The 26,866-nt window shown below is 37.1% G+C and overlaps 1 protein-coding gene across 1 annotated transcript; it reads right to left on the minus strand.

Moving 5' to 3' along the window:
- Window positions 1–26,733, minus strand: LOC149818728 (lanC-like protein GCL2). The gene is made up of 7 exons (XM_089984361.1): window positions 26,653–26,733; window positions 26,355–26,535; window positions 2,012–2,193; window positions 1,711–1,822; window positions 1,297–1,422; window positions 722–1,036; window positions 1–642 (listed from the first exon to the last, which is right to left on the minus strand). The coding sequence occupies exons 1-7, from the start codon at window positions 26,724–26,726 to the stop codon at window positions 304–306; spliced, it is 1,329 nt and encodes a 442-aa protein (XP_089840487.1). The 5' UTR covers window positions 26,727–26,733; the 3' UTR covers window positions 1–303.
- Between the last annotated feature and the right edge of the window lie 133 nt (window positions 26,734–26,866).

Here is a 26,866-nt window from a genome sequence, read left to right on the forward strand (position 1 = left end):
TCACTTACAAAGAGAGCATCGCCTAAACTTTTTATATCGACTTCATTCTTGTCAATTTACACAGTTCAACCACAAAAACTTTGGAAGCAAACAAGTTCATGGCAGCAGTCTTGGCTAGCAAGTTCTATGTTGTGGGCAGCATGCATATGCATGAGAAATAACAGAATCAACGAGTGATAGCAAAAAAGTTTATGGTTAGCACGTTGCAACTTATGCACATTGTGCACTGAATGTGTCTTTCCTCTATTGCAAACATTCTCTGTCCCCTACTGTTGATACATCATGTGTGGTGGCTATGCATATCTAAAGTTCATATGCTGGAAATTTTGCCTCTGAAGGTGCAATCATGTCCAGAAAAAGATAGGCCATGCCCCCCATACCTTCAAACAGAGAGTAGGGATTATCACCTCCATGCATTTCTCCGCTCAAAATCAGCCCCCTAGCTCGGTCTAGCAGGAATGAAGCAAACGCCTTGGCTTTGTATAAATACTCCCATTTCCCAGTCAAGCGATAGAGCGAAAGGAAGACATATGCATTTCCACTCACACCATGGCAAATCCCTACGCGCCTTAATAGTCCCCGCTTCCAAACCACCTCGCCTGCATCCATCGCAGCTTCCACAAACTGTTTGTCCCCAAATACCTGAGACGTATGATAGCACGCGAGGGTCAAGAAAAGAGGGAGTCCACTAAAGAAGTCAAGCATAAAGGCAGAAGGGTACCTTAGCGGCCTTGCACAGTGTAAGGGCAACACCTGGAGCCCCATGACACCAGTGCACCAGTCTGTCTGTGCTGCTTCCTTCACTCGATGGGTAATTACCACTGGGGAAACAGTTTTGAATCATGTAGCGAAGAGTGCCCTTGACATCTTCCTGCTCTTGAGGGTTCAGCTGCATGTCCATCAATACATGCATGATTCCTGCCAAGCCATGCGCAGCCCCCCAATACTTCTTCCCATGCCATGCATACATTAGAAGGGAGCCTCCTGGCTGAGATAATCGTCGACCTTCCTTGATCACATCCTTGACTATTGGGTCCTACACAGTTGAAAGCATCACAGCTTTTAAGCCTTGGAACTAGAAGGAGAAGCAGTTGCTCTCATTTTCAAAACAGGGCAGCTTCAGAAATTATAAGATTAAATAGAGGTTTCAAATAGGTAGAGGAACTGTAAACTGAAACTTTGACTACAATCAAACTACAAGGGATTCAACATGATTTACTACAAATGTTTATTCATAATCAATCAATAATATTATTGTACCAATCTGAAGTCAATCAAGTCATAGCATAGACTCACAGTGAGAGCGGATGGAATTGTGCCCTTGCCAATGTGCTCATTCAAAAAAGTGCATGCCCATAAGTAACCACTTCTCCCATACAGCAGCTCATAAGGGACATCGTAACTATCCATCCTTTTTGGTATCTGAATCCATTTCATATGAAAAAGATGAGCGATAAGCTTGCCACTGACAGGTGCAGAAACCAATATTTAGTGATGACAGCAGATAACCAACATTGGAGCATGAATATGTCAAAGTCAAATGTATGAATCTTCCTTTCAAAGACAACATGATTCAGTAGTGACTATATTCATCATGGGGGCATTTTACATGATAAAGCCAGTTATGGAAATAACTGAGCTGAATGTGTCAAAATGTTTGAGCTTGCCAGTGATGAAGAAATCCATATGACATATCTCTAGTTAAAGTACCTTCTTAAATAGGCCCAAGTACTCATCAAGCAATGCTTGGTCTCCATTGAGCTTCGCTGCTACTGCACCCAGAGCATAGACACCAGCCTGCCCACAGATAAAAGTCACATCCCTGAAAATGCACAGTGGCAACTGTTAAGAGGCAATCAATGCTCAGTCAGAAACCTAACTTTCCTTCACAACCTATCCCCCCTTAAAAGGAAGGGCAAGCATTCATAATGCCATTAGGTAGTGCTGATAAACCCCCCAATCTACAAGACTAGAAGAGGACAAGATTGATGTGACCACAGAAAACGTTAACTCCCTCATTCTTCTTGATGCAGACGTGCATGCCTCAACAATCTCCGTACATTGAGAAAGGTCATCTTTGTTCTTTGTTACTTCATATGCTTTGAGCAGCAAGTAAGCCGTTCCAAGAGAGCCAGTGTACAGAGTAAAGTTCTTTACATGGCCTCCAGTTTTAATCCATGTCTCCTTCAAAACCTGGGGACATCAAATATGAAACGATTCTAAGATGTATCCTAGTAAACAAAAGCAAGTATGTTCGACATAAGATTTATAATGCACAACATTTGTTGGCTAGTTACAGTAAATTGTGAAAACTAGAAAACTAAGTTCAACTGATCCAAAGCTTGATGATTTTGTCAGTAAAGGTTGGAATTGTTCACATAACCTTATAACTATATCCAGTTGATCACAGAAACTAGTATGTTGGTCATTGGCAAAAGCAAATAGTTTCAAATGTAACATCATGTTAACACAACCCAGCTTCTTGTTCTTAATTGAACATGTTCAGTTTCTTAGAGCACATAATGACATATGAGTAGACGAGAACCAAGTCATTTCAATGTGTGCCTCATTATGCACTTCATGTGGAAAAATAACACATTTATGTGAAACCTACTTTTGTACATATAAGCAAATACAACCTTGATGCATGTCCATATCAGTAAAATCTACAATAATGAATTGGTTTAAACTGTAGAATTACATCTGGAGGTTAATGACCATTTTACAACAAGGTCATTTAAATGAAGGATTAATATGTAAAAATTGTTGTTTGTAATTTTGCAAGTACAGACTTATCCAGAAAAGAACTGATCGATGACCCATGCAACAGAAATGACACATGATGCAGCATTTGTGCATGAATAGAGATGCAGCTAGGAATAAGATCGATGACCCATGCAATAGAAGGTTTTATGCATTGTTTTCCTCCAAGAGACAAAGACAGTAATGCAGTGAAGAAAAACTATTTGGCAGGACAATTAAGAGCAAAACTGAATACTGACTTGCATTCGCAGTCAACAAATTTTCACAAATTAGCTATTATTGTATTATGTTGGCTCGATATTTTTGTAACCGAACTACAATTTGAATAGCTTATCTTAATTTTCTCCCTTAATCATCTTATTGCAAATTTGCTATGGCATATGTGTTAGAATAGTGTTATATTCATGGGTTTTGGATCCATATCCAGACCTGATATGCATTATGGCATTATTGTAATTGTAATTGTAATAGAGGAATACATATATATAAAGACATCACCCAGATAGGGTAAGACGTCCTGTTAGACGAATCAGTCACTCGCTGAGGGGAGGTACGGAAACTTATAGATTCCGAATGAAGCTCTATAGTTTTTTCGTCGTTAGCCAGTCATTTGTTCTATGCATCGTCGTCGTCAAGTCCGGAAGTCCATTTGCAAGTTAATGTTTGCCATCGTAGATTAGGTCATTGAAATTCGAGTTTTATTGATATTTTATGTAATAAAGGTTTGACTGATGTTCGAGAAAGAAATTTTTCTTCTTGTGTTAGTTGTCGTATTTGTAAAAGTCATGAACTTTCATTCTAAATATCTAATAAAGAAGCTTCTTTTCATTTTGAGTTGATTCACTCTGATGTTTGAGGACCTTCTCTGGTTATGTCCTTATCCAAATCTAAGTATTATGTCATTTTCATAGATGCACATAGATGATTTTACTCGTTTCACTTGCATATATTTCTTAAAATATAAGGACCAAGTCCTAAATGTCTTTCGTAGATTCAAATTGTATGTTGAAACTCAAATTTCTCAAAAAATCTTAACTTTTCTGAGTGATGGTGGTGGTGAGTTAACGTCCACTCAATTCACACAATTTTTACTTGATAACGACATTCAACGTGAGTTGAGTTGTCCAAGGACCTTCCAACAAAATGGTGTGGCTGAACGAAAACATCGCTATACTTTAGAGACCGCCTTGACCATAATGTATGATCTTAATCTCAAGTCTTACCTATGGTCGGAGGCCTCCACACAATAGTTTATTTGATAAACAGAATGCCTCTATGCAACCTTGGAGGTGAGTCATCATATTCTTTGTTGTACGAATCATACCCTAATTATTCTCGGTTACGTGCGTATGGATGTCGGTGTTTTGACCATATTGATGACACGATGCAAAACAAATTATCTCTCAGAGCCACTATATGTCAATTCATTGGGTATGACAAAAAATACATGGGATATAGATGCTTTGATCATGCTGCCAGCAAGGTTCTTATCTCTCGTCATGTTGTTTTTAATGAAGATGTTTGTGGGGCTGCCTCATCTGAAATCATAAATAGTTTGTTGCATTCATTTTGGTCATCATCCACGCAACAACCACAGCATACTTTTACTGACAAAGTTGTTGTTGATAATACTCAGCCAGCACATGAACAGTAGACTCGTTTTCAATTTTTTAAACAAGTTTACAACAGACAAAGTCGACAGCAGCCTGAAAAATAGAGCAAATCAACTGCCAAACCAATTCAACACACTATTTCCACTGCAGATCAGATTGTAGATCTTGTCTCATTGGTTGACAATAGCACCTCCAATCAGCTTACTAGCAGTTTCCCATTTTAGCCATCCAATAATGCAGCAGAAGTTGGTTCCGCTCAACAACCTCACCCTACTCGCATGCCCAGCAGGGTTCGGCATCTTCCTGATAAATGAGTGAGTTATGAGTCCTCTCTGGACTTTCAGGTATATGCTGCATCACTTTATGATTTTCAAGAGCTCTAATATTTTCTTGAAGCTAGTCGTCATTCACGATAGACTGATGCTATGAATGAAGAAATTGCAGCCCTTCATGAGTGCAATACATGGGAAATAGTTCCTCGACCAACAAATAAAAATGTGGTAGGCTTTCATTGGGTGTACAAAATTAAACGCAAATCTGATGGTAGCATCGAGTGCTTTAAACTCAAGAACATGGATTCGATTTTGATGAAACCTTTAGTCCAGTTGTTCACGTGGGAACGATTCATATTGTTTTGTCTCTCGCGGCTCGCCGTATCTAATGAATGGGATTTATTCCAATTAGATGTTAAAAATGCATTCCTCCATGGTGATTTATGTAAAGAAGTATATATGGAGCATCCTCTTGGATATTCTGAGGGAGATGCTCACAACACTGTTATCAAACTAAAGAAAAGGCTATATATGGCCTAAATCAAGCTTCACGGGCATAGTTTGATACATTCAGCAATGTTGTTCGTTCTCTTTGTTTTGAGCGCAGTCATTGTGATTACTCCCTGTTTGTGCATCATGATAAATTTGCAATCACAATCATCTTAGTTTATGTGAATAATATAGTCATCACATGCAGTAGTCATGCCAAGATTAGTCAGTTGAAATCCATTCTTTATAGTCAATTTCACATGAAGGATCTGGGCCCTCTTCGATTCTTCTTGGGTGTGTAGGTGGATCAACAATCAGATCGTCTCATTCTTTCGCAACAAAAGTATGCTAGAGACATACTACATTGCAGTGGAATATTGGCATGCAAACCTGTACTTACTCCCATGGCTAATTCCAACTCAGTTGGGTCATAGTTTTTCGGAGGATGCTGATTTTCCCAGACCTGAAAAATATCGAAGCATTGTTGGTGCCTTACCTTCACGAGTCCAGATCTATCTTTTTAAGTGAATCAAGTTTTTCAATTTATGCATAAACCTCGGATACGTCATATGGAAGCGATAAAGAGGATTCTTAGATATATTAAAGGCACTCTTTCATATTGTCTCATATATCTCTGACCTTCTTGGGTGAGTCCTCATGTCTCCATCAAGGTTGTAGCCTATTCTGATGCAGATTGGGCTCATGATCCTCTCACAAGGCGTTCGGTGACTGGTTAAGGTGTTTATTTGGGAACACACCTGATCTCTTGGGCTAGTCAAAAATAGAAAATCGTTGCCCGCTCAAGTACGGGCAGAATATCAGGCTATCATAGCTGTTAGTGCGGAAGTTTCATGAGTTAAACAAGTATCATTCAGCTTGCATCAACATATATCCAACTCTTTGCTCTATTGTGATAATAGGAGTGTGGTTGCTATCTCTACTAATCTAGTTCAACATGGTAAGATAAAACATTTAGAGATTGATCAACATTTTGTTCGTGAAAAGGTCAAAGCCAAAGAAATTCAGCTAGTCTTTATTCAAGGAGAGGACCAGGGCTGATCTTTTCACCAAGGCTCTTACAGTTCGTCGTCATTGGAATCTGAAATCCAAACTGTCCATGGTCATCGACCACGCTCAGTTTGAGAGGGCATGTTAGAATAGTGTTATATTCATGGGTTTTGGATCCATATCCAGACCCGATATGCATTATTGCATTATTGTAATTATTATAATTATAACATAGCAATATATATCTAAAGACATCACCCAGTTAGGGTGAGACGTCCTGTTATTCCTCAATGCTCTCTTGTGCTTTCCTTCTTCTTGTCTGTGTTGTGCAGGGACAGATCTACAAGAAATCTCACAATATGATCCCAAGTGAAAATTTATAATGATTCTCATCCCACTCATCATCTTCATAAAATAACAAAAATAAGGGAATTACTGAATGTGGATCATGCATGAAGGATGCAGCCCGTAGAAGGACCAAAGCCCAGTCAACCCAAATCCAAAATCATTAATGAAATGTTCGGCAGGTGGTTTAAATTGCAAGAAATACATGAACATTTGACAGGGGAAAATCAAGTAGAGGAAAGAACAGTATAAGATGGTTAAAGCCGAATAAGCAAAGACCAAATTAAAAACTGAAGTGAAAGAAGACTGCAGAAAGAAAATGATATTAAGATTTACTTTATGCAACCAAAAACCCCACAAAAAAAAGTGCTAAACCAATGTGATATCATCTATTTATATCCTGGTATCTTATTATAGATTCGCAGTTGAGAATCAACAGAAAATGCTGAGGCTCAGCAGACCAAAAATTATATTTGTTATTCCAAAAGAAACAAAGTCAAGAATTTTGACATGTGCTGGAGATATTTGTTGCAATGCATGGTGCTATAATAGCAATTACAACTAAATTTTGAGGTTTTATCTTTATGCCTCAAATACATCCTAAAACCAGTAACCATCAGGCAATGATAGCAAGGGAGATTGATGATGACATAGTCATCATCATCAAGCCTTTTCCTATCTGCACAAGGTCACCTTGCAAGTCTATTCTCAATGTTAATTGCTGCCCAATATATGTTGGAGAAAAAAAAGAAGAGGGAAGAAGAGCAAGGAGAAGACAAAAGATGCAACAGCAATACTGTGAATCTCTACACCCTCCTCACACCAGGAAACTTACTAATATAATGTCTTTGGTATTTCTAAACTGAATATCAGAAATACCCTTGACGTCAGCGAGAATTACAACTCTGTCTTTCCTAGAAAATTACATAACAGAACAAAATACTAATAAACCATCACAACTGGTATAATGACAATATGCCCCTATCAGAAAAACTAACAGCTCCCTTCAAGCTGTGCATGGATAAGGACCATGTAGAGCTCGGCCTTCAACTTCTAATGATGACATGCAAGTGGTGGTTTGGTAAATAGATCGGCAACTTCATGCTCCTTGAATACAAATCCATCTCCAATTCTTGATTTTCAACCTTACCCCAAACAAAATGCCTATCTAGTTCTATATGCTTTGTTTTGTTATGCTGAACTAGATTAAGTGAGATAGCAACAACACTCTTATGATTGCAATATAGTATAAAATGTGTGCTATGTTGTCCCAACATATTGAATAAATGTCTCACCAGCAAAATTTCTGTAGTGGTGGAAGCAATGGATCCATCCTCCACCTTGGTACCCGATCTCACCATAGTGCATTGCTTCTTGCTACTCCAAGAAACACTAGGTGAGATCCCAAATATACAAAATATCTTGAAGTAGACCTAGGGCTGCAGAACAAGCCAAGCTAGATCAGGCTCAACCCGTTTAAGCTTGGCTTGAAAAAATAAACCCAAGTTTGAAAAATGGCTCAGGCTTGATAATTTGATATAGATAAACAAACCGAGCTTGAACAGGCAACCGAGCTCAGTTAAGCTCAATTAAGCTCAGTTCATATAGATATATAATAATCTGGATTTAGTATATGTATCGTTTTTTTAGCAAAACTAACAGAAAAGGCTCTTACCTTAACGGGTAAGACATTGGGCTTTTAGCGGGGAGTACTAATTTCAAATCTCAGCTTTCTCATATTGATTTGAAAACCTTTTGGCAAAATAAAAATGTTCAGGTCAAGCCAAGCCAAGAAAAACTCGAGCTCGGACCCGAGCCACACAAACATAAGCTTTTCAAGCTCGGCCCAAGCCGCACAAACATAGGCTTTTCAAGCTCGGCTCAAGCTTGAGCCAAGCTTGAACAGCGATTGTTTTTACGAGACAAGTTCTAGAAAGCCTAAGCTCAGTTTGAACCCAACCATGGGAAGTCCCAGGTGCAGACACAGAGATATCGCTATTTTGATGAAGTTTTCAATAAGACTAATACTATGTCACATGGGTGTGGGTGTGGGTGTGCGACAAATATATATATATATATATATATATATATATATATATATATATATATATATATATAAAGTCCAAAAGTTGGACATAAATGACCCTGGGTGCAGTTAATGCACCCAGGGTCAGGTTGACCGCACGCGCACCCGCATCTACGCGGGTGCGGCACCCAGTTGGCTGAGTCCCTGTGACATAGGACTAATATAAGAGGACATGATACAGGGAGCAAAATGAAATATCTGTGTGAAATAGCAAGCAATACCTTGATCAGACCCAAAGAAGGAGAAGAATGTAAAGTATATATCAATTGCTCCTCACAAGTGCCCCTTATATACCAGAGGATTGCTCCACAACATCAAGATTTACATAAGGACGCATCAACTGCAAGCTATGTAACACGGACCCTTCTAACAGGGCATCGCACTCGCACCCATGCGGGTGCAACACTTGGACACGGCTTCCTTTGTGTCAGGTGAAGTCAACTACATTGAGGTCTATTTCTGTCCAAAAATAGATTTAGTTAACTCTAACCAAGTCCAATTTTATCTATATTATATATATAAATACATAAATTCACACACATACATGTAGTGTTAACTTAAAACTGTTAAAAATTATATATATACCGTTAAGATATATATATATATATGCATATAAATACATATATATATATATATATATATATTGTTTAATATAATATATATTTATATTATATATATATATGTATATATAGTATATACATATAGTTGTATATATAATATATATACTATAGTCAAGTTGGGTTGACTAAGTCAACTGAGGTTAATTGTTTCTACCTTTTGAAAAGGGTCCAACGACTAGATTTCTAGCCGTTGGACCCTCTCCAACCGCTAGAAAAGGTATTCCCCTTTTCTCTCTTCTCTACTTTCTTTATAAATAAATGGGTGTATGAATAAGTGAATTTTGAGACAGTGATGGGTAGTTCTAGATATTTTTTAGTGTTCTTGAGTGGATTTTGTAGTGAGGTTTTTATGTATTTTATTGTTCATTATGAATGAAATCATTTATTCACAAAACTTGTATTAGTTTGTATCTTGTTAGTATTCAAATGTATTTCGATTTGGCATTTGGATTACAATTTGGAATGTCTTGGGTTTCGCACCATTTTGTGACAGAGCAAGGTATCTTGGTCTTGGTATATTGTTCATGTTTGTGCTTCGAAAAAAATATTTGAATTGATTAATGGCTTGGACTCGAGACTCTCATATTCCGGTATGTATTCTTTGGATTCCCTACTTTAAATATTTATAGTATATATTAAAAAATGTGTTTGAAATATAGTAGATATTTATTAATATGTTAAAATGAATATGTTTTCAAGTTAATTAAAATTATAACTTGTGAAAAATTACTAACTTTTGATATATGTTTTTGTGTAAGCATGTTTACATGAAATATATGTTTTGATTATGAATATGTATATTTTTTTAAAAATGTCATCATGAAAATTATATTTTACAAAAGTATGTGGTTTTCTTCAAAATCTTAAATACTATGCTTATATGTTTTTCATGTTGTTTGCAAAATATTAATTTTTTGTTGTATGTATTTTGTTTTATCGTAATGATCATTGGTGCCCTTAAGCATGTGTCAAAGCATGATTGTCAGGTATATTATGTGAATTTTATGTTAAAATTGTGTTCATTAAGAAATTTAGAGTCTTGTATAATGTATATGTTGAATCATCATAATTTTAATTTTTTGGTAATACCATGAATATTTTGTATGCTCTCATATCGACATGCTTATGTCTCGTATTTTTATGTGGCTTCAATAATGGACTTTAAGATATTGCTCTCATTGTGCTAAATTAATTCTTTGAAAAACAACCTCGATTGATTATGCTTGAGAATGATCTTGGATATTTTTATATATTACTTGTGTTCATTTCTCTTTGCCATTAATATTACAAATGACTTGCATTGGATGCTTTTTGTATGTCATAATATTAACTTGTTTTCTCCTTATGGATTGTATTTTGCCTCCTAGTCGGTTCTTGTGCTTGTGCTTCTTAGAAGGTTTATATTTGATGCATTGTGAGTGATATTTAGTAATGTAGTATTAAAATTCATAGTTCTTGTATAGCCTATGTGGCCAGAAGTTATTAGATTATCTTATTGCTTTGAGTATTCATGATTAGTAATAATTACATATGCTTTTGGATTTATAAATAGTTCCTCGAGAATCTTTGTATGTGTTATTTCCTTCATGTTACATGTCATTGTTGTCTCATAGTAGACTTGTGATTTAAATCTAAAAGGATTCTTTTTAGATCATGTATATTGTTCTTGTCTTCTCTTTGAGAGTTATTGGATCGTTTATATATGATGTGCCTTAGTGCACTTATACATTGATTGGTGGATTTATGAATTCATTTTTGATGAATTGTTTATATTAAGCATGATTCTTGTTTGCTTATTAAAGATTGTGAAAATTGTCATGGGACATATTGTTGGGCATATGATTGAACTACATTCATTCTAAGATTTCATTGTCTTTATTGGATTTTTAATTTGAAACTGTCTTTTCAAATTGGCTCCTTCTATGAACTAACCTATTTGAGAATTGATTTTCGTATGTATTGCTTTTTTATGGCATTTGGATTGTCCATCATTGAATTTTATATAATGCATCATTTGTTTTTGGCCTTGTTGTTATTGGGTCAAGGTTGGCCATTGAAGTGAGTTGTGTGCATGAGTGATGTGTTGTCATTTGCCTTAGGTCTTGATGATAGATGATTGGCCTCTAAACTCATTGTTGTTGAAAATCTAAGTTAGTTGTTGCGGTAAGTTGTATGTGAACCTCATGTCATCATGTCAGTATAGATGTGTCTAACTGGTAGGTGGTTGACCTTGGTTTCTATGAATGTATTTTAACATTCTTTTGCTTATATAGTCATTTGATGCTTGATATTTTGTGATGGTAGTTATGAAACTATGGAGTTTCAAAAGATTATTAAAATCTTTATTCTTATTGATAGCATTAGTTTGTTTTCCAGTACAAGCTTTCTTACCTCGAGTGTGTTCTCATTTTTATACCTCTTATCTAAGTGTCATTATATGTAGACAAGAGATGTTTATTCACACCTTCGTGTGTGTGTTTAGCTCATTTTTTGGCATTGAGATTATACTCTTGATCTAGTCGCTGATATATTTGCTTTTTTTAGTGTCATTATATGTAGACAAAAGATGTTTATTCACACCTCCAAGTGTGATTTTAGCCCATTATTGGCTTTGTGATTATACTCTTGTTTTAGTTGTTGATACACTTCTTTTGAGTGTCATTATATGTAGACAAAAGATTTTTATACACACCTTTGTGTGTGTCTTTAATCATTTAGTGGCATTATGACTGTAATCTTGTTCTATTCGCTGATACACTTGATGATTTAGGATTGGAGATCTAGTGAAGTGATCATTTGTGATGGTCAAACTAGTGTTTTAATTTGCAAAATTCATTCATTATGATATATGACATTTTTTAAATCTCTTAACAATTTTTCTAAACTCATTTGCTCTTTTATGAGAAATGGTTTATTAAATATTTTCATGCATTTTACATTGTATATGCTTTTATAGCATGAGTTATTCCATAATTAATTGTCTTGCATAATTTGCAAAAGGTTATGTTTTTCCAAGCATATATTTAATAAACAAATATATATTATTTTTTGCTTGTATTACCCTTTGTTGGCTCTTTGTATTGTCTCATAGTGGACTTAAGATTACATGCTTTTATGCTTGTATTGTACCTTCGTGCCTTTGTGTTGTCCATGCTTGGACTTGTATGTGTTTTTGCACTTTGTTTTTGCAATTCTGTATATTTTATTACATGTTTTTATAAGTATTTCATTAGTGAAAAGTCTTATCTGAACGGCCATAGTAGCTATTGTGTGTATTTGACACTTGGTATTATCTTTTGAAAAAATAATGTTTTTTAACACTTTTGTCTTTTATGACTTCTGTTGTGTAAAATTGTCTTGTGATTTTAGCTTTTTTGTGAGTTCTTTCTTTAATAATCATGTCATTTTTGTAATAGATATATATGTTCATGATTTTCATAAAATAACTTTATCATTGTTTGCATCTCTCTTAATATTATTCTATTATGGTCGAGTTTGTTAATGACTATCATGTTTGAAGTTAATGACGGTCCAAAATCAATTCTTTAAATGATCTTTAAAATGTTAAATTGACTTATTAAATATTTTGTACATATTTTATGTTTGTGTGCTTGGTCATCCTCTCTCCATAATATATATATATATATATATATATACATATATAGAAGTATAGTTATTTTTTGTTAGATTGCTCTTGTTTTGCTCTCATTACAGGTTCTCAAAATATTAGCGGTATGGATGATTCTAAAGACATTTCGAAAATATCAAGAATTGATAACATTGAAGATTCTTTATGTAATAGAGCATATGATTGAGTGTGAAAACACGTGAGAGAGAGAGAGAGGGAGAGAGAGAGAGAACCTTTCTTAAGAAGTCGGCAGCCTGTTTCTTTTCAGTTGCTGCACTCGTGCCTTTATTAGTATAGGGTTACAATTATAATTTACAGGGACAAAATTGCCCCTTATAAGTAACACAAGTTACAATATAATACAGCTGAAGTAAAACTCGTGGATGGATATGGATCCGATATCGGATCCATATCCAATCCATATTTCACATTCTAATACCCTCCCTCAAGTTGTGCATGGGGTTGAACCATGTGCAACTTGTTCTTCAGATACCAGAAGCGATGACTTGTGAGACCTTTTGTAAACATATCAGCAACTTGATCTTCTGAAGGCACATAAACTGGTTCAATCTCTTTGTCGGCTATCTTTTGTCTGATGAAATGTTGATCGATTTCAATATGTTTAGTCCGACTGTGATGAACAGGATTGAATGCAATTTGTATAGCACTTCTATTATCACACATAAGTGTCGAATTTGAGATATCCTCTCCCATCTCTGTAAGAAGATGCCTAATCCAGGTCACTTCTGCTGTGGTAGCTGTCATAGATCTATACTCTGCCTCTGTGCTAGATCTTGTCACAGCCTTCTGTTTTCTGCTACTCCATGAGACAAGATTTCTCCCAATGAAAACACAGTATCCTGAAACAGACCTTCTCTCATCTGGATCCCCTGCCCAGTCTGCATCTGTATAAGCAAGTATGTCACGTTTTGGGGATTTCCATGAAGACTGAGTGTATGCGAGTCCATCACCCACCGTTCCTTTGAGATAGCGAAGGATGCGTTTGACAGCATCCATGTGACCAGTCTTTGGTTCATGCATGAATTGAGATACTTGATTGACAGAATACACAATGTCTGGTCTAGTGAAGGTAAGGTATTGTAACATACCTACTAAACTCCGATACTTGACTGCATCAGGATATAACTCACCATCACAAATACTGAGCCTTTGGTTAACAACACTGGGTGTGGGTAGAGGTTTACAATCTGTCATTCCTGCTTTAGCCAGAAGATCAAGAGTGTATTTATGTTGAGTTAATGACATTTTATCACCTTGTCTATCTACCTCTACTCCAAGAAAATATCTCAGCTCCCCAAGGTCTTTCATTTTGAACCGCATACTCAATAGAACTTTAATTCGCTGAATGTAGTCCGGAGCATTACCAGTGATAACAATATCATCAACATATATGAGTAAGAAAACCACAGTGGTACCGTTCCTATATATCAACAGAGAATGATCAAGTTGGGAACGAAAGAAACCATGTTTATGGATTTCTAAGGAAAAACTTTCAAACCATGACCTAGAAGCTTGCTTCAATCCATACAAAGCTCTGGTTAACTTGCATACATATTCTTTTGGGCTTCCCTCTGCATAACCTTGAGGTTGCTCCATATAGACTTCTTCCTTTAAGTCCCCATGAAGGAATGCATTCTTAACATCAAGCTGACTGAGGATCCACCCATGTTCAATTGCCAGGCCAAGTATAATGCGAATAGTTCTCATTCTCACCACTGGGCTGAATGTCTCATCATAATCCTGACCATATTCTTGAGTGAAACCCTTGGCCACAAGACGCGCCTTGTACCGTTCAATGCTACCATCCGGTTTATATTTAATTTTATAAACCCATTTGGAACCAACAACATTTTTATCTGGAGGACGGCCAACTATCTCCCATGTTCGACATTCATGGAGTGCCTCGATCTCCTCATTCATCGCTTCAATCCATTTGTTGGATTGGATAGCTTGATGAAAACCAAGTGATTCATCGTGTTTTTCAATCTGGGATAGAAAGATCTGAAAGTCCATAGAAAAGTTGTCATAACTAACCCACTTTTCAATAGGATGCTTTATCCTGCCTGATCTTCTTGGTGCTTCTCTGTCATTAGACAACGCAATGTGTTCTTCAGTAGATACATTCGTTTGCTCTCTAGATCTCCTGGTATACACATTTCCTTTGTATCTTCGACACTCTGCTTGTGATGCATCATCTGAAACTGTCTCACCATGTATGCTTTCAGTAGGCAGAATAGTATGCTCGGCAGCATGTGAAATAAGTTCAGCACTAAGCCATGGATCATACCAATTAGCAACTGAGCCAGTAGGTTCACGATTGGCTTCTGTTTCTTTTCCCAGAAAATTATTTTCATCAAAAACAACATTTCTGGAAATTCTGATCTTCTTATTGGCAGGATCATAGCATATGTAACCCTTGTGTTCATCTGCATAACCTACAAATTGGCATATAGAGGCTTTGTCTTGGAATTTAGTTCTCATGGATTTGTCAATATGAACATAACATGTGCATCCAAAAACTCGCAACTCATTATAATCGGGATGTGCACCAAAGAGAACATAATAGGGAGATTGATTTTCAAGAATAGGCATTGGAAGGCGGTTTATCACATGAGTGGCAGTGTGAAAGGCTTCAGACCAAAGACTAATGGGTAAGTTACTCCCATGCATTATACTCATTGCACTTTCCACAATATGTTTGTGTTTACGTTCAGCGATTCCATTTTGTTGTGGTGTGTACGGGCAAGAAACTCTACGATGCATCCCATTATCTTGGAGAAAATCTAAAAATTCTTTAGAGGAATACTCACCACCCCCATCACATTGGAGAATTTGGATATTTTGAGAGAATTGATTTTTAACATAGGCATGAAAGTGACGGAAAATGGAAAAAACCTCTGATTTGTATTTCATAAAGAATATCCAGGTAAAACGAGAGAAGCTGTCAATAAAGGATACATAATATTTACTTCCAGAAGAGGAAGGATTAGGAGTTGGGCCCCAAACATCTGAACATATTATCTCAAAAGGTATAGAAGCTCTTTTATTTATTTGATGAAAGGGAAGTACATGACTTTTGCAGACCTGACAACTGGGACATATTTTATTTCTCAATAAAGATGAAACAGACTCCGAAAGAAGACCATTGGACACTAACTTTTCAATAAAGACTTGACTACAATGACCAAGACGAGAATGCCAGAGATCTGACTTATTACATTTGGATATACTTAAGACACTTTTGAGGATGAGATCAGACTGGGGCTTCAGGACACTGGAGGCTGGATCTTCATTAAAGACATACATGTCTCCACGTCGCTCTCCTTTAGCGAACATCTCCTTCGTTTGAAGATCCTTGACAAAGACAGAAGTAGGAGTAAATTCCACAGAAGAATTGGTAGAATCAACAAGCTTGGAAACAGATACAATATTTTTCTTTATATTTGGTGCATGAACAACATCAGATAAAGGAATGGATGACTTGGACAAAGGAATGACAACAGTGCCTATGTTCGAAATAGGGTGGTGAGTCCCATCTCCGGTTACAATATTAGATTTTCTAAAATAGGGAGTCATAGTAGAGAACTTACCTGCATTACCAGTGACATGGGTTGCTGCCCCAGAGTCAACATACCATATTCCATCATCATTTTGCTTCAGATTCAAGTTGGCCATAGCAGATAGAAAGAGATCCTTAGCATCCTCACTGACTCGGAACGTACCTGCAGTTCCTGATGCACCAACATTTCTAGTGTTTTGCATTCTATTCCGATTTTGTGGGTTGAACCAGCAGTTGGCCTTGATATGACCTCGCTTGTTGCACTGATAGCATGTGGGAACATTCTTTGAAAAATTGGCATTAGAATTTGGTGTAGGTAGTATCCCACGTCCACTCTGAATTGGATTTCCCTTGCCTCTGCCACGCCCTCCCCGTGTACGATCAGCAAACATCCCTGTGACAAGAATCTCATGCGTAGATGATTGCCCTGCTGAAGCATCAGATATGCTTTTCAAAGACATCTCATATTGGAAGAGTTTAGCACGTAATTCCTCAAAACTGGGCAACGAAGGCAAGCATAATAAAGAAGTGACAAGAACATGATACTCTGATCCCAGGGCATTCAGAGTTTGTTGCACCTTTTCTTTATCGGACACTGGATATCCAACAAGGGCTAATTGATCTGTGATGCTTTTGACTTGATTTAAAAATTCAATAATGGTCATTGCTCCCTTCTTTAAAAGCTGAAATTCACGCTTGAGAAATAGTACCTTAGCCTCCGATATCTGAGAGTAGGTTTGAGCTAAAGTTTCCCACAATACTTTAGATGTGCAATCATCAGGGATAGAAACCAAAACTTCTTGCGACAGTGTGGAAGTGATATATGCGACGAGAGCCTGATCACGTTTCATCCAAGCAGTAAATACAGGATTGCGGGTGGTGCTTGACATTGCTCCATCTCCTTTTTCTTCGGTGGTGACAAATTCCGGAGGTATTTGAGTGGAGCCATCCAAGTGGCTTGAAAGATCTTGACTGCGAATAAAAGGGGTAATCTGCCTTTTCCAAGTCAGATAGTTATTTGTATTCAGTTTTTCCGAAACCAGTTGCCCCAGAAAGTTGAAGGAAAGACTAGAACTGCCTGAAGAATCCATTTGTAGGCTTATGACAGAGATGTGGCTGAAAACAAAGAATGGAGTGACGCAGCTTATGACGGAAATAGGTACCAGAAGAAACGAATTCAGCCTTCTTGTGTAAATTGTGAATGAATGAAGAAGAAGAAGTAACCAGCTGTGAATGAATGAAGAAGAAGTAGGGACCTGCAGTGGCTGTGTGAATTAAGAAAAAGAAGTGCAGATGCTGTGTGTGAATTTAAAAAAAATAAGAGAGATTACAGCAGTTGCTGTGTGTGGATTAAGGGGAATAAAAAACAACTACAGCAGTTGCTGTGTGAAATAACAGGATTAAGGAGAACAATAAGAAAAGAGGGTGAAACCAAATCACGGTGAAACCACGAGGAATAAGAAAAATGAATTAGGAATAAGAAAAAAAATGAATTACGGTGAAATCACGACAAATAAGAAGAACTCAGCCTCTTTGTGAGTGAAGGGAACAAACAAATCAAGAAGTGGATGCCTACAGAAAGGAATAAAAAAAAATATGGGAACCTGATTTACGTTGCTAAGGAAGGCAGATTTACGAGTTCTGAAAACTCGACTTTTGCTGATTTACGTGAACTGGTTCACGTTGCTGAGGAAGGCAGATTCACGAGTTCTGAAAACTCGGCTTTTGCTGCAGCAGTCTTGGCTAGTGCACGTGAACAGATTTGGTAGTTCACGTCGCTGAGGAAGAAGATCCTTTTTCACCCAGGTATACAGCGTGCTCTGATACCATGTGAAAACACGTGAGAGAGAGAGAGAGAGAACCTTTCTTAAGAAGTCGGCAGCCTGTTTCTTTTCAGTTGCTGCACTCGTGCCTTTATTAGTATAGGGTTACAATTATAATTTACAGGGACAAAATTGCCCCTTATAAGTAACACAAGTTACAATATAATACAGCTGAAGTAAAACTCGTGGATGGATATGGATCCGATATCGGATCCATATCCAATCCATATTTCACATTCTAATATTGAGCACCCCCTAAAGAGGCACCAAATGGAAAAACTTGATGAAGTCTACTAAGACATTTTGTGTAATGGGTTTCTTCTTTGGTAATTTCAAAATTACAGTGAGTCACTAAGTTTGAAGGAGAGTGTTAAGATTGATGTATTTATATTTATATATATATATATATATGTTTGCAAAATATATATATATATATATAATATAATAATAAATAAATAATTTAAATCCATGTGCAAGTGTGTCAAAATTATCAAATATACACTCATTTACACATGATAAGATAAATACGCAAATATAAACATCTCTTATTGTGCTTGTTGGTTACGGTAAAAGAGGGTAACCTGTGTTGGTTACAGTAACCACCCTTGAAGGTTACAGTAAAAGAGGGTAACCTATGATGGTTATGGTAACCACCCTTGCAGGTTACAGTAAAATAAGGTAACCTGTGCTGGTTACAGTAAATCAATCACATATCACCCTAACTCCCAAGCATCTAACATGTCGTGACTGGTACCCGTAACGTAGGAAGACAAGGAGCATGAGAGTGGTTACTAGTTCAGATGGTATCCATCCAGCAAAAACAGTACCAATGATGGAATAACTTCCATCATAGGATGTTAAACTTGAGGGAACAACTCTATAAAAGAGAGAAGTTACGTAAGTTCAGGAAAAAGAAAATTCAAGAAAGCCCAAGAATACTCGAGGATTCGATCGACATCACAAGCCCTCATCTTCTTCTCCCTTTATCTCTCTCTTTTCTTTTTCTTCTCAGTTGTAATCTAAGCTCTGGAAATCAGAAGCTATTGTAAAGGTGAAGAGATCCTGAAATAAAGTTTCAAGTTTTCATATCTCAATTTGAGTGTTAAAAAAAAATAACGCTCCAGTTTGGCACGCTCGGTGGGACCTTTGTTTGCTTCTCATCTCCCTCTAAGAACTACAACAATGGTGGGAAGAAACAAGAGTCTGAAAAACAAGTTGGTGCTCGTGAGCCAATTAAATGGCACCAACACTTCATCTAAAGAGAAAATTGCTAAAAATTATTACAACTGTAGCGAAAAATGAGATGCCGAAAGGTTCTCCTATGCAAAAGATGTCAAAAGACTCATCTCTTTTAGCAAAAAATGAGATGCCAAAAAGCTCTCCTATGCAAAGGAAGCCGAAAGGCTCCTTTTTTTTTACCAAAGAACAAGATGCCAAAAGGCTCCTCTTTTTCATTGAAAAACGAGATGTCGAAAGGCTCTCCTACGCAAAGGATGCCAAAAGGCTCTTGTTTTTCACTAAAAAATAAGATGTTAAAAGGCTCTCCTATGCAAAGGATGTTGAAAAACTCCTCTCTTTTATCCAAAAATGAGATGTCGAAAGACTCTCCTACAAAGTGGATGTCAAAGGGCTCCTACATATTTTCAAAAGGGATATCGAAAGGGTTCCCTTACGTTCAAAAAAATATAGATAAAAGTTCTTTTCTTAAAAAGAAGATGGTTGGACTTTGATGGTTCCCAAAAAATTATGTTCCTTGAGAAAGAATTCTGAAAAATGCATCTGGTGTTATGTCTCCTATGGTAATATTGGAAGGAAAACCAGCATCAATGCTGGTAAAGGTGATATCACCAACCAGCCAAACCCCTTTAATACTTGTGTTAGCATAGAAGGCATCACTGGTTGAAAAGATAATATCACCAACTAGCCAGAACTTACTCATAAAAAAAAAAGTAATGTCATGGGTTAAAAATGTGACATCACCAACCAGCAAAGGTTCTGAGCACTTGTGTTAGAAAAAGTGACATCACATAACACCAACCAGCCAAGGCTCTGCAGCACTTGTACTAGAAAAAGTAACATCACATAAAATAAAAGTGACATCATCAACCAACCAAGGCTCTGCAATACTTGTGCTAGAAAAAGTGACATCACCTAAAGCAAAAGTAACATCACCAACCAACCAAGGCTCTGCAACACTTGTGCTAGAAAAAGTGACATCACCTAAAGCAAAAATAACATCACTAACCAGCACTTGTGCTAGAAAAAGTGATATCACCCAAAACAAAAGTGACATCACCAGCCAGCCAAAGTTCTCCAGGAGAAAAAGTGACATCAATCAGCCAAGGCTCTGCAGCACTTGTGCTAAAAAAAGTGACATCACCTAAAGCAAAGGTGACATCAACCAGCCAAGGTTCTGCAGCACTTATGCTAGAAAAGGTGACATCACCCAAAGCAAAGGTGACATCACCAACCAGCCAAAGTTCTCCAGGAAAAAATGACATCACTTAAAGCAAAGGTGACATCACCAACCAGCCAAGGCTCTGCTGCACTTGTGCTAGAAAAAGTGACATCACCTAAAGCAAAGGTGACATCATCAACCAGCTAAGGTTCTGCAGTACATGTGCTAAAAAAATTGACATAACCCAAAGCAAAGGTGACATCACCAACCAAACTTCTTCAGCACCTGTGTCAGCACAAAAGAGATCATCAGTTGGAAACATGGTGTCATTTACCAACCAAAGCCAAGTAACTTTTGGCTAAAGAATGATGACATCATCAACCAACCAAAGTGTTACAACACTTACGTACAAAGTGATGACATCGCCTACTAGACAAAGTTTCTCAACACCTGCACAACTAGAGGTACCATGCAAGGTTGCATTAACTGGCAAAAGTTATCATCATATGCCTTATTTTACTCCTAGACAACCATATAAAAAAGGATTTTGGAAAAATACTCCTAGATCTGAATATTCAAACCTACTATTTGAATAAGGTCCAATCTCACTTCCAAATAGTCCAGTGGCAATGTCTGATATGATGGCTGGAGCAGAACAAACATTTGACCTCAGAAGAGCAATTGGCATTACTCAAAAAAAATTAGAAGAGAAAGAACTTGAAATAAATGCTTTGCTTAGTAAAGTGATGGAAAAAGAAGGAACATCAAATCCTCTTCATGCATCATCATCAATATCGCAATCCAAAGGAAGATCCTTCCTTTCATAGGAAAGGTTCTTAGAAGAGCTCAATAAAAATTTTGAGCAATTTAAGGTAACAATGACTTCTGGACCTTCTCAAAGTTATTCTAAACCATATCTAGAACATGTGGACAAGGTCTCTTATCCTCCAAATTATCAACCCCCCAGTCTTTAAGAGATTTAACGGGTTGGGGTGTCCAAGAGAACACTTAGACTATTTCATAGCCTAATATGGGGACACAGGAAATAACAGAGATTATTGTTTAAGACAATTTGTCTTGTCCTTGGAAGGACCTGCATTTATTTGGTATAGCCATTTAAGTCTACACTCAGTAATGAGTTGGGAAGAAATGCAGGATAAATTCTTGGTTAGGTTTTATAATCAACAAAGAATTATCACTACTTCTGATTTAGTGGAAACTAAGCAAAGACCAGATGAACCAATCATGAACTTTATATCTAGATGGAGGGATATGGTTGTCATATGTGAAGAGCAATTGATGGAAGCACGAGTTGTAAAGGTGTATGAAAAACTTGCAACCATTTGTCTCATGTTACATGATGTCAATAGAACCAAAAACATTTAATCAACTCTCAGACATTGCTCAAAAAATCGAAAGGACCTATGATAGGTCTAAGATAAATACTGATGAAAAGAGAAAAAATACCCGCAATAAGGGTAATGCATATTGCAATGTGTCTGATACGGTTTCAAATCTCAAACCAAAGGCTAATGAACCTAAGAATGAAAAGAATAAAGACACCAAAGATGATAGTAACAAGAAAGGTAGTAAAGAGGGTAAGGTCAAGACTTCCATGGAAGAGAAGTTAAAGAAGTAATATTTTAATGATGATGATGTAGAAGAGATTTTGGAGTACATGTTAGAAATGAAAATGGTTGAGCTTCCAGAGCGCAAGAGACCAAGGGAAGCGAAACAGATAAATAGTCCTAAGTACTGCAAATATCATCGTCTTACTAGTCACAAGACGGAAGATTGCTTTGTTCTAAAGGATTTTATTCAAGATAAGATCAATATAAAGAAGCTAAGCTTGGAAATATAGGCACCCTCCAAAGAGGAAGTATCGACAAATATGACCACCATACAATTTGGTTTACTTCCTCCAACAGACTTGCCACAAGATGTACCAGCTCAACAAATTTTGCCTTTTAATGCCCAAACGGCTCCCCTCTCTAAGCCTCAAATAATAATAGAACATAGTTTTGAGTTTTGAGAGAGTGATAGGTAGTTCTAGATATTTTTTAGTGTTCTTGAGTGTATTTTGTTGTGAGGTTTTTATGTATTTAATTTTTATGTATTTTATTGTTCATTATGAATGAAATCATTTATTCACAAAAACTTGAATTAGTTTGTATCTTTTTAGTATTCAAATGTATTTCGATTTGACATTTGGATTATGATTTGGAATGTCTTGGGTTCCATGTCATTTCGTGACAATACCCTCCTCGCACCTCCACACCCAAGTTTTTTTAAAGTGCCGCATTACCGCATCTATGCCCATATCCGCACCTGCACCTATCTGACATAGACTACAAGGCTTGACTAACTGGCAACTGCAAAGACTATATCAGGCTATATCACATGGACACTCAATTTTGCTTTTTTTACCCATGTCGACACCACATGTCCCCATATCGACACTTGGACACGCCATTTTACCCTCCGTAGATACAAGTTTGTATTCAATTTATAATTTAGAATTATATTTTCAGTTTATAACTTTATATTTTCAGTATATAATGTATATTTTAGATATAACATATATATTTATATTGTATTCAGTTTATTTTGAATTTATTTTGTATTTATGTGATATTTAATATATATATAGTTGTGTCCCTGTACCCACGTTTTTTAGAATTGTTGTGTCGTACTCTACGTACCCGCACCCGCACCTAGGTGACATAGATATCAGGCCACATGAAAGACAAATAATGCAATGTTTTTATCATACTTCTATACCTCTCTAGAGATGATATAAGAATTCTTTCATCGCTAATCAAAAATTTATTTATGGCTGTTAGTGTAGAAGAGGGTTTTAGATTTTCTTTTGTGGATCAAACCCTATGGATATGAATCTACAATATTTGTTTAGTAGGAAATGGTTTTGAATCATGTGATTGTGACATGTAAGTAGGTTTTTAAAGGACTTCAAAAATCAATGGCCCATAATGTACCAAAGTCCTACAACTCGAAACATTGTATTTTTACATTGAAAAACATGATCCAGGGTTCAATCCTTAGCAAACACACCATGTTGAACACATGTATGGTCAGATTGAGTCGATACAGCTTGCAACTATGATTTTCAGTTTAACAGATCCACACCTTCATTAGTACCAAATGTGAACACACACACACACACACACACACATATATAGTGCCTACAATCTAGTTGGGATCTCAGGATGCAAGTGACTTTGACTCGATCTGACCATGTAGATGTGTTCGGCATCATCAATTTAGTGGGAATCAAGCCTTAGATTACGGTTTTTCAATGGAAAAACATGTTCTTTTAGTGAGGAAATTTGGGTGTGTTTACAGCCATAGATTTTTGCATCATCGGAAAAACATGTACACACATCAGATACAGCAATCCAAAAGCCAATTCCTACTAGACAAAGTATCTAGACCACATCTATAATGTTAGGTTTACCAAAAAAAAATTAAAAATGGGTTTTGCTAAGTCAATTGTAGGTACAATCGATTTTAGGAAACATACCTTCCTATATATATATATAATATCCTATATTGGCATATATTTGCTACAATTGGTTGTACCTACAATCAACTTTTTCATTTTTTTCTGAGGAAAATCCAACCTCATAGATTTGATTGACATGTTATTGCTCCTTCTAGCAGAAATTGGCTTTTGGATCACCAGAATACAATGTATATATAGGTTTCTGTGGCGATGCAAAAGTTGACAGCCATAAACACACCAAATTTTCCCCACTCAAAAGAACACATTTTTCCATTGAAAAAAATACAATGCAATGGTCAAGTCCCACTAAATCGCCCATGCTGAAGCTGAACTGAACACATCTATGAGGTCAGATTGAGTCTAAACAACTTGCATCCTGAGATCTCAACTAAACTGTAGGCACAATCAATTGTGGCATAAGTAGCTCTTAACCACCTTACTTTGCAAACATATTGTTTGATCTCTTATCAACTGCAATCAAAACAACTCAAAGGGTAATAGAGAATCTCTCTCTCTCTCTATGACCTTATGCTGCCAGTGTGTGGTCGCCAGCAACTACTTTCCAGTGGCAGAAAGCATGGTGGTGGTTTGGAGGAGGGAGAGGCAGAGGCCGAAGGGGGTCGGAATGGGTGCACAGCACAAGGGATCAGAGAGGAAGACAGAGGGCATCATATTGCCCTGGTTGACTTGGGTCAAGCAAAAAAAGAAACATGGTCGACTAATGAAAAAAGATGAGATGGCTGCAAAGATTCCATTATGCTTGGGAAATAAGGTGGTTATACTCTCTCTCTCTCTCTCTCTCTCTCTCTCTCTCTCTCTCTCTCTCTCTCTCTCTCTCTCTCTCTCTCTCTCTCCATGGAGATGGTTGCAACTTTATTATCACTTTGCTGCCCCGCCATTATTTGCACATTTTATGACCTACAAGTTGCAATTTTCTTCTCGCATCACTACCATGCCATTATTTGCACATTTTATATCCCACAAGTTGCAGTTTTCTTCTCGTGTTGCTACCATGCCATTATTTACACATTTTATGGTCAATAACATTGATATCGTTATTTTGATTTAACATATACCAAGTCTTAAATATGAGACACTGTGAAGTTTTAGCACCTTCATGCAAATGCCCTCATATATCTAAGGTTGTTTTCATGCATTTGGTTACCCCAACATTCAAGTTTTGTTTGGGAGCTGGTGTTGGGAGGGAGATTGATGCAAGGATTCAGGAAAGGTCATTCCTGAAACCCGTAAACTGATAATAAAGGTGCAATTTCAAAACTAAATTATTTAAGAAATAACTAAAACTATCAAAAAAAGGAAATAACATAAATTAAAGAAGACATTGAAAATTAACTCATAATTAATCTCAAACTTGACTATCTAAATTCATAAATCCCTCAACTATATATAGATGAGAATTTTAATTCTAGCAGACTCCAACTTCTTAATTCTGATGAACCTTCTAATAAAGACAAACTCATCTTAATTATAAATATGAATCAGGCACAGTGATTCAATACCCAAATACAAAAAATGACCCAAAAAAATACAGAAAATAGAGCCACGAAAATCGCATCCCTCTCCTGCTTTGAACTAAACATGGTAACGGCGATGAAAAGGGTTATTTTGTAGGGAGCAAGGGGAGTGGACTACAACATCTTTGCAACGATGTAGTTGAACTTGAAATCCAGAGATGGAACAAAATCCCCTCCCATCTGCCCCTGCATTCCAAATCTCAGACACGAAAGCGTTGGAGACCCACAGGGATTCCGCGAATCCCCGTCGCCGCTCCCAACACTGACTCCCAAAAAGAGCCTCAATCAAAGAAATCCCCCTCTTCAACTTGCTCAAATGTGTGACAGACTGTACTTATAATAGCAAAATTGATGAAGCTCACGCTACAGTTTTCAAACAAAAGAACCTCTACAACCAAACCCAAAAGTTGATCAAAGAATGGACAGGTTGTCCGCAAAAAACCGATTCATATCAATGCGCTTAGGCAACAGTAATCCACCCAAAACTGCCCAACATGTGAAAACCCAGAAATTCTATTGTGCAATAAAAACCCAAAGAAAAAACAAACCCGTTACTTGTCACCATGGGAAGAAGAAAAAGAGTGGAAACATAGGAAAACAAGCAAATAAATAAACAAGAGAGAGAGAGAGAGATGCACCAGAACCAGAAGTAGTTAAAGAAAGCAGCAAACCTTGTCTTTCATCTCCAAAGCAGCGTGCAGGAATTGCTGCGATGCTCTGTCGTAGGGAAGAAGCAGCAACCTCTTAAGGGAGTCCTCACCCTCCACGTCCGCCGCCGCCTCCTCCTCCTGTTCTTGGAGCAAGTCGGGCATCTCATTCACAAAGTAGCGATCAGCCATCTCTCCGCCTTTGCTGACAGAAAACAAAAAAGAAAAAAAAAAACTTCCTGTGAAACCCAACAGCTTGTGTTCTGAACCCCTACCCTCACGAATGCCCACTAGCTCGCTCCGGAAGAAGAAGAAGAAATACCCAAAAGGCGCTCTGGTAAAACTCGGCACACGTCCCCCAAAGCATGCACCCAGCCACCTGCCCGTTCTTCCCATCTGTAATAAGCCCAGCCCGAATAGCCCATGATTAAACCGACCAACCCATGACACTTATTCGTGACACATTCGCTTTGATAATGCTTAATTCCTTGATTAGTACTGTTTTATATCCACATAGGCTTGCTTTTCCAAGTAAT

The sequence above is a fragment of the Nuphar pumila genome, chromosome 13, assembly GCF_984573655.1.
Source record: "Nuphar pumila chromosome 13, dmNupPumi1.hap1.1, whole genome shotgun sequence".
NCBI classification, from domain to species: domain Eukaryota; kingdom Viridiplantae; phylum Streptophyta; class Magnoliopsida; order Nymphaeales; family Nymphaeaceae; genus Nuphar; species Nuphar pumila.

What these genes read in the sequence shown, in the direction of transcription:
- LOC149818728 (XM_089984361.1), bottom strand. Translation starts at nt 26,726, where the DNA reads ATGGGAAGAACGGGCAGGTGGCTGGGTGCATGCTTTGGGGGACGTGTG. An exon ending in ACTTGGGCCTATTTAAGAAG is followed by an intron (nt 1,423 to 1,710) that starts GTACTTTAACTA and finishes AAATGGATTCAG; the next exon opens with ATACCAAAAAGGATGGATAG. An exon ending in CAATTCCATCCGCTCTCACT is followed by an intron (nt 1,037 to 1,296) that starts GTGAGTCTATGC and finishes TCAACTGTGTAG; the next exon opens with GACCCAATAGTCAAGGATGT.